This window comes from Monodon monoceros, unplaced genomic scaffold (assembly GCF_005190385.1).
Source record: "Monodon monoceros isolate NGI ecotype Baffin Bay Population unplaced genomic scaffold, NGI_Narwhal_1 Super_Scaffold_21, whole genome shotgun sequence".
In the NCBI taxonomy this organism is placed as follows: Eukaryota; Metazoa; Chordata; class Mammalia; order Artiodactyla; family Monodontidae; genus Monodon; species Monodon monoceros.
In genome coordinates, this window is record NW_021703778.1 from 147,210,943 (window position 1) to 147,220,221 (window position 9,279).

At 46.1% G+C, this 9,279-nt stretch overlaps 1 protein-coding gene across 1 annotated transcript in view; it reads left to right on the plus strand.

The window, feature by feature from the left end:
* Positions 1-8,118: 8,118 nt before the first annotated feature.
* JDP2 (Jun dimerization protein 2) overlaps positions 8,119-9,279 on the plus strand; it is a 41,081-nt gene continuing 39,920 nt past the window's right edge. The window contains exon 1 of the mRNA XM_029239350.1: positions 8,119-8,293. Coding sequence (XP_029095183.1) covers positions 8,287-8,293 — 7 coding nt within the window. The 5' untranslated portion in view covers positions 8,119-8,286. The remainder of the gene's footprint in view (positions 8,294-9,279) is intronic.

Genomic DNA, 9,279 nt, shown 5'->3' on the forward strand with positions numbered 1-9,279 from the left:
TCTGGGCTCCCTTCTCATTGCTCGAGGAACAGACAGTGGGAGTGGCTCCCCGTCTTAGGGAGTTGAGATCAACATGCCCCACATCCATCTGGCTTCACTGCCCTTGTCTGTCTAGCTTCCAGGTAGTCTTCATTGCTGTCAGTATCTCATCTCTTTAAAAAGGTCCAGCCTCTCCTCCCAGGCAAGCAGCAGCCTGAGCCTCTGACCTCGGCTGGGTTCAGACCAAACCTGGACACCTTTGTCGGGGAAGATTCAAACTACAGCATCCAAGAGCTCCCTTGCTGAGCCCTTACTTGTGCTAAGCACTGTTCCAAGTGCTTTATAGGCAGTACCTCTTTGTATATTTATATATTTAAATCTTTATAATACCCCTATGGGTTGGGTATTACACACACACCCCCCCCCACACACACCCCGTTTTAATGATGATGAAATTGAGCACAGATCCATTAATTAACTTGCCCAAGGCCACACAGTTAGTATGTATCAGAGATGGGGACAGTCTGGTTCCAGAGTCCATGCCCTTTGCCACTGTGGTCTACTGCCCTGCACGACGCATTAACCTCAGACCAGGTAACTAGATGAAAACCTTGTATATGGATGGCCATGGATGACAACCTGAGACCCCAAGATAATGAAGAAGTCTGGGAGAGTTAGGGCTAGGCGATGGAGTCTCAGGAGTCCCCCTGGAGCACTGAAACTTTGACGTATGGGAGGAGGGAACAAGTTTTTATAGGACACCTGCTCCTGTGTTTGAGAGGAACAGGCCTGGGGCACCAAGCTGATTTGGATAAGAGTCCCTGACAAGTAGAGAAAGTTGATTCTGATGGTTTTTCTACCTATCTCGTAACACTCCTTAATTCTCCTTTGCACAGTTATAATTACTTAGTTAATTAGCTAATTATTCTCTCACCAAAGAATTGGGCCAGCCTCTTTCAGGATTGTATTGCCACAGCTCTGCACATATAATCAAATATTTGTTGAGTGAATGAATGAATGAAGAAATGAATGAAAATCCGGCCCTGTGATCTAAAGTATACTTTCAGTCAGAGCTCTTGGGAAGGTTCTTGAAGGGGAGGGCACAAAAATAACAAGTTGGCATTTGAGGAAGTATTTGAAAGGAAAGGCAGGCTTTAAAAGGGAGGAAGGAGAGGATTAGGGAGGTGTATTTAAGAGATAGGGAAACACTGGCAGGAGGCTAGGGTAGGGAAATGTGGGCGTAAAACCTGGAAGGGAGCCTGTGAGCCTGGCCAGGGCTACCAAAGACGCCTTGTCCAGAGGCCTCCCTCTGCAGGACGCGCAGCCTCCCTCAGAGCCTCGTCCTGAGGCCAGCCTCCAGATGTCTCCCTGTAACAGCAGTGAGTTCTAACTGTAAACGTTTTATCTTCATTGCTCCAGGACAGCAGATCCCCCCAGGTTCCAAGTGTGGGGAACTTTTATGCTTCTTGGGCTGAGTTTCTGTTAGCCTGGCCTGGGGACAGGTACAAAGCTGGGAGCTCTTTGGAAGGCACCCTTGGGCCAACTTAGGGCGGTGTGCTTAGGAAAGCAGGTGTCAAAACCTGGCCTGGATTGCCTGGAGCTGGAAGAGCTTTTCTAGAAGTGAAAATACCACCCCTGCCCCCGACACTGGGGCTCACACAACAGCCCAGTCATAGGTCCCCCTTAGCTCCTTCCCACACCTCTCTCTACCACACCACCAAAATTATTGAGTGTAAGAGGAAATGCCACCTTCCGCAGAAAACCTAGGGGACTTTTTTTTCCCTTCAATAAACATTTGCTGAAATAACTTTTTATTGGTGGTTGTTTTAAAACACAGAGCATAAAAAGAGTCCTGAGAATTATTCCCATCATAACTTTTGTTCAGCTAGATCTGTGTCATCAATGTGGGACTCAATTTCCTCATCTATAAAATATGGCGCCCCTTCCTCACGTCAATATTCTGCAAGTGTGCTGTAGAAGGAGTGACTGATCATTGCATTCTGCTCAGCACCTGTTTGATGAATATTCTTTAAGTGTCAGGAGCGCAGACTGCTTTTGACATTATTGGGGATACCAAAGAAATGATTTTCTGGCCCTTGCCCATCATTTATTTAAGTATCCATTAAATGCCAACTATAAAGTCAATATGGTAGGTGCTATAGGAGTTTTAAAAATGTAAGCTGTTGTCTCTGCATCTAAGGTAAACTCAAGCACATTGGAATGACACTACATGTATGAAGTAAAGAGAAGATTTTAAAATAGCACGTGATTACTGTTAGATGGGCAGGGATGTGCTACTTAGGGTTGGAAGAGGGAGAAGTCACTCTGGCTTTGACAGATCTGAGAAGGCTACCTAGCAGCAGGGCTTGGGTTGGCTAAAACTTAATGTTTGGTGATGATTGTGGTGATGAATACAGCCAAATTTATTGAACTCTTAGCATGTGGCAGGTATTGATAGGGTGCTTCATAAGTATCACATTTAATCCTCATATCAACACTCTAATGTAGGCACCATTATTGTCCCCATTTAGCAGTTGGGGAAACCGAGGTCCAAACATTTTATTTGGGAATCCGACCAATACCATCGTAACACCTTCTAGGTTTGGGGGGACAGGGATTAAGAAGAAAGGAAAGAGTGGAGAAGGGTCCTCAATCCCTCTAGAAGCAGCATTCTGTGGGTGCTAAGTGGAAACATCTTCATAGCGTAATGTCTACATTTTCGGATTAAACTCCTTCTTTTAAGAATGACTTGAGGGGCTTCCCTGGTGGCACAGTGGTTGGGAGTCTGCCTGCCGATGCAGGGGACACGGGTTCGTGCCCCGGTCCGGGAAGATCCTACATGCCGTGGAGCGGCTGGGCCCGTGAGCCATGGCCGCGGAGCCTGCGTGTCCAGAGCCTGTGCTCCGCAACAGGAGAGACCACAACAGTGAGAGGCCCGCGTACAGCAAAAAAAAAAAAAAAAAAAAAGAATGACTTGAGACCTCTTGAATATACATCCCTATGTTTATAATGTACTTTCTAGATCTGAACGAATACAGTGGACTCATCTCAGATTTTCTCTGTGTTACATTTGACCATACAACAACACATTTTGGCTTCCATGGCAGTGGGGAAGCCCACTCCTGTGTTAAGGGAGAGGGAAGCTGAGGGATGCTGAGGTTCTGTGCTTCTGTCTGTGCCTTCCTTTCTGCTAGCTTCTGGGGTACTCTTTGTCTGCTAAATTCTTTGCCTCCTCTTATATCTCCAGTTTGTTAATTAGCAGCATCTCCTAAGACTGAGTCCTAGGCCAGCTTCTGTTTACTCATTCATTAACTCAAAATTTGTTGATCACCTATTATTTGAAATTTAATATATCTAAAGATCATCTTTAATCTAAAGGAGTTCGGTGATTCTACCTACAATCCTGGTGTCAACTTCAGGGAGCACCTATATATATATGGATGACTTACGCAATGACATCCCCACATGGACCTTTCATCTTCTCCCAGGTGTTTTCAAGACATGTTTTGAAACATAATATTCTGGGAGCAGAATGAATCAGCATTTCCCTAGATCACTCAAGTCCTCATTTCCCCATGTTAATGAACATCATCTGTCTTCCTGGCCCTCTACTCTGTCATCTTTAAGGGCACAGATGATATCTTCTTTTTGCTTTGCCCCCTCAAATAAGGTGGCATATAGCAAACATTCAAACAAGGTTGTCTGACTAAATTATTTAAATGACTAACCAAACCCTGAACTGTAAGAAAGCAGCTCAGTGTAGTTCTGTATTCAGTCTCAGGTGGTTGAGTGGCATTTGATGGATGGGGCAAGAATACTAAGCAGATAAAATTCTACAGTGTCATTTCAGCAACCTTTTATAAGCTTGACTTTGGGCCATTTTATTCATGATTTTTTCAACCTTCTTTTGTGGTTAAGAGGCAGAAAACCCTCAAACTACCTTAGTAAGAAAGAGAAAGCGGATGTATTGACTCCATCACCATGAAGTCCAAAGACCAATTCAGCATGTTCTCATGACATGTTAGGTTCAGGAACTCAAATGATGATCTCATGGTTTTTCTGTCTTTACGTGTCTTGGCTCTCTTTTCATCTGTGTGTTGATCCCATTCTCAGTCAGGCTCTTTTCACATGATAAGAAAAATGGCCACCAATGGCCACAAACTACATCCTTACACTGATGTTTAAAGGAAAGAAGCTCCCCTCTTCCTTAACATTCACATATCAAGTCTCAGGGAAGACTATGATTGGCTCTGTTTGGGTCATGTGCCCATCCCTGAACCAATCACTGTAGCTTTGGAAATGGTCTGTTTTAATTGTCCAGCTGAGGCCACACACCCACACTTGGGTGGGGATGATGAGGCGCCAGGATTGGCGTCCTTCCAGGGCCTCAGGGAGAGGGGGAGAAGTGGTTTTCCAAAGAAAGGGATGCTGAGGAGAGCAACATACCTCCACTACACCCCTCCTCTCCTAACCCCACCTGGCCCAGAATTTTAACTAGCGAATTGTGTTAGGAGATTAAGGAGAAGATGCTGGGCTTTCCCCAGAGATGGCTGTATTTCCATGGGTGCGGATTTATTGTTAAACCTTTAGACATGTTGCCTGTTGTTTTATAAAAGTCTCATTGGTGGTTATTGGAAGAGAAGCAGTTCTGTTCCCAACTCAAATTTTCTTCTCAAGTACTTCAGTCATGAATATATATACATACATATATATGGGAAATTTTAAAAACTTTAAAACAGACCTCCCCACGAAATTACTACCATGTATCTTCTCCTCCTACCCTAAGGGAGAGAGTGGAAGTCTCATTTCTCCTGGTCTCTCCTGGTAGGTATTTGATTGAGTGAGGGAAGAGTAGGAGGAAGAAACTATCATACACAGGTCTCCATAATTTGCAGACTATATAACAGCTAGTCTCAACTTCTTGTTTGATTTTGTTGTACCATCCTGCCCTTCACCTAAGAATTCTCTGTGGCATTTTTTTTTTAATTAGCAAATTTTTAAAACCCTGTTTTTGAAAAATTTGTGATAACCCCATGGATCACCAGGGACACTGAAACACTGATATTGAGATTGGCTTTGTTTATAACAGAAGCTGCAAAATCAAATGCCCCCAGAGGCTAGGCAGGCCATGTAAATGCCCTGGCAGGCTGGGTGGAAACTGTGTCAGACTGGGGTGTTTAAGTCCCATGCAAGGCGGCAGCTTCAAGTGGGCTACGGCCCATTGTTGCCATTAGGGAGTGCATGATGTGGCAAATATTAACTGTTCACTAATATGTAGTTCCCTTCTCCTCCTGGTACATAGGAGGACTGAACTTCCCTGCCTCTTTGAAATTAAGGGAAATGGCCATGTGACTTGTTTTGGCCAATGAGATGTAAGCTAAAGTGTTAAATGTTACTCCAGGAGGAAATATTTAACTGCTGGTGCCTGGCCCTCTCTACCTCTCTCTCTTTCCATGCCATCCTGACCAGGGATACACTTGCTGCTATGGAGGTGCCATACTGAGCCAACACCTGCAGGACAGCTGCCTTGAACAGTCACCTCAATCCACAGTTGTCTTGTGAGGGTGAGAAATACACCCTTATCGTGTTAAGCCACTGAGTTTTGGAGGATGTCTGCTACTGCAGCATAACCTGTCCTAAACTGACTTTTTTTTTTTCTTCTTCTGGAGGAAGAATCTAGTCCTTTCGATTTTTTTTTTCAGGAAATAACTTTTTAATTTTATATTGGAGTATAGTTGATTAACAATGTTGGTTCATTTCAGGTGTACAGCAAAGTGATTCAGTTATACATATACATGTATCTATTCTTTTTCAAATTCTTTTCCCGTTTCTTCGGTTGTTATATAATATTGAGCAGAATTCCCTGTGCTATACAGTAGGCCCTTGTTGGTTATCCATTTTAAATATAGCAGTGTGTGCATGTCAATCCCTAACTCCCTAACTGTCCCTTCCCCCCACACCCATGGCCATAAATTCATTCTGTAAGTCTGTGAGTCTGTTTCTTAAACTGACTATTATATGTTACCTGACTGATTTTTTTCAAGAGAATAGAAATCTAGATTTTTGTGTGTAATCTTCAAGTTAAAAAAAAAAAATTGGCCATCAAAGCCAAGTTCAGCCTGGCAGCTGCTAGCTTGCAATTTTGGGTCTACACAGTTTGAGTAGAGAATGGAACAATTAACAAATGATTTTTCTATTGTGCAACAATCCTGTCTGAACTCCTACAGTGCTTATAGTTGGTGTCACTTAGTAGCTTTTAGTTACTCTTGGTCTAGCTGTGTATTAGTGTTCAAGTTATTCTTCCTAACTAGATGGGAAATGGGGACAGGTGAGGGATCATGTCTTAAAGTTTGTGTATCTCACAGGCACAAAATATAGTTTCCATAAATCCTAGCATAAAGACAAGTCAATTGGTTGTACTCAGAACTACCACTTCCTCCATTGATACTGGAGAAACAGGTGTGGGGAAGTAATTATTTTACCTTGCTGGTTCCCTTTTTCCTGTTTGCAAAGAGGTTGGGATTCATCAATGTCCGTTAAGCTTTAAAAGGCAATATCTAAATAAGTCAGAGACACAAAACCCAGTGTAGTAATCAGGACTTTTCTAGTTGCAAGTAATCGGAAACCTAAATTCAAACTGCCTCAGGTAAGATATAATTTCTGTAATATAGAAATTATATTATATTATATAAATTATAGTATAGTTTCCTATAACTAAAAACTCCAGAGGTAGGGATGATGTCAGGCATGTCTGGATTCAGGAACGCAGACAACGACATCTGAACTTGATCCGTCTTCCCCTCTGTTGCTGGGCTAAACTCTGCTCTTCTTTGCATTAGCTTCACTCTCAGAAGACCCTTTCCACGTGGTAGCTTCAGGCATTTTCAGGTCCAGCTTCTGTCCGCTTCTCTTCCTAGCAGATCCACAAAATTCCTAGTGTCATCAGGCTCACTTGGACATATGGCAATCTCTGAGGCAGCCCACTGGCCAGGGCTGGGTGTATTAATTGGGACTTCTTTAGTTGCAAGCAATAGGAAACCTAAATTTAAACTGCCTTAGGCTGGGCCACTCGTCCATCTCTAAGAGCCAGTGGTAGATCAGCTCCAACCAGCAAGGCAGGGAGAAGCAGACCAATGTCAACATAAACGGGCCAATTTATGGTCTCTCTCTCCAGCCACTTCCAGGGGCAATAACTACGTAGAGGGGCCTAGTAGGGGACAATGTGGCTGTAGGTCTTGAAGCTGTGTTTATATAGCATTTTATATAAAGTTAAAAAGCATCCATATCAAATAATGGAGGAGACCTAATGGATATTATAGGGAGATTGAAGGGGCTAAAGACCTCCAGGTTACCCCTCGGTGCACCCCCTGTAGTATATTTAATTTGTGAGTGAAGCAAAGGCCCAGTCAGCCTGCCGGTGGCCTAACCACGTCCAAAGGCAGCCCTGGAAAGGACTGCTCTAACCACGCACACTAATTATTGGTCCCTACACATAGACCAGTGTAGTTTTTCCAAAGTTCCAGACGAAGACGCATAAAGTAACATTGCCCCCATTCAGTGTTTTCTTCCATATAAACGTCCAAACCTCAGGCTCATGGGGGAAACATTGTAAGGCGGCTTCATAGTACCCAGGTTTGATGTTTCTGCTGTAGTAAAGGTGTAGTTGGCCTTTCTGGGGCTGAGAGTCATGTTCTTCCACAAGACTGTCAAATTACTACTCATTTTCTACTGTACCTTCTCTTAGGACCTTACTTTCTTTTTACTTGCTAACTTCAATGCTTCACGGGAAAGAGCTGACAGTGAAGGTGAAAATGGTCAGTCGATGTCATTGGGACCTGCTCTGTCTTTCCCTCCATAAGACCAGTCCTCTGATGCAGAAAGATTTCCCTGCACTGGGAATAAGAAAAGGAGCTCACTGTCCTCAAATTGAAGAGACCTGCTCACTGGGCTCTGCTCACTTGCTTCCATCGGTCTCAAGGCTGGTTGTTTCTTGCACTCCAAGAAGGCATGAACTTTTTCTTTCACTTCCTTTCTTCTGTGGGTGATGATCTGACATCACTCTGAGAAGGAGGCTGAAGGTCACTGAATATAAACACTGTCACTCCTCCCTGGCTGAGGCAGAAAGGCAGGGGGTTGGCTGAGCAACCAGGGAATCTGGAGGAAGGAGATGCAAACCAGAATGCCAAGGTCTCAGGTGCCACACGTGTGCTTGAGGGCTCGGTGTCTCTGTGCCTTTACATACTGAAGGCACCGTGGAGGACGCATTTCCTCTGGAGTCACCCTTAACCATCTGCCACTCTTAGGAGGATGAAAGGTAGGAGTTCAGTTGGCAATGGAAGTTGTAAAGGGAAAGAAGGCCATTCGGGGTGGGCTGAGGGCGGCGGCTGCTCACACGGGTGTCCGCCCGCGCGTCCGTGAGCAGAAAGGAGAAGCCTGCTGGAGTGTGATAAAAAGCCCAGGGGTCAAACTGTGCAAGCCATGGGGAAAGGGAAAGGGGTGGGGGGCTCAGGCTGCAGTCCAAGGAGGGCAGGTCTTTTGCAGTGAACCACCCCAGGGCTGAAGGGCGGCTGTGGTGGCCAGGTGGGCTAGTAGGCGGGGGTAGAGGCACCCAAACGCCTTGATCCTCTGCCCATCCTTCTGCCCAGAAAAACGAAACAGGCTTGCGAGATCATTTCCTCACTCAGTGCTTAAGTGTCCAAGGATGAAAATGTGTTGAAATCTCTCTCTCTCTCTCTCTTTCTCGGTTTGGGAAAAAAGAGCTAAGGACTGAGGAAGATGGTTCAACACAGGCTATGTCTGCTTCCAGGGCCTTTTGACTTGTCCGGCCGCCACCTTCTCATTGCTTTCGGCCCGAGCTGTGTCTCGGGGTGGAAGCCGGGCGGCTGTGCGCTGGGGATGCTCTTACATAACCGGCCGCCGCGTCCTGCTTCCTCGCGCGCTCCTGCACCGCCGGCTGGGAGAGCCGGGGGCCGCGATGGAGTCAGGGCCGCTGCTGCGGGGCCGGGGCCGCCCCCGCGGGGAGCGGACCGCGAGGAGCCGCGGGAGAAGGGCGCGAAATGCGGCGGGGGAGGTGAAGGTCAGTGGGTGTGAAGAGCCGGATCCACACCCCCCTCCTCCCCTGTCCCCTCCTTCCCTTCCTCTCCGTCCCCCTCTGACGTCTGGAGCTGGCAGCTCGGCCGGTTCCGCATTCCCGACCCCTCCCCGCCGCCCAGGGGCCGCTATATAGCCGGGGCTGATGCAACCCGTCCCGCCGCCCGCCACAGCCTGCGGGAGGGACGCTTGGCGGCCGCGACGGGGGGG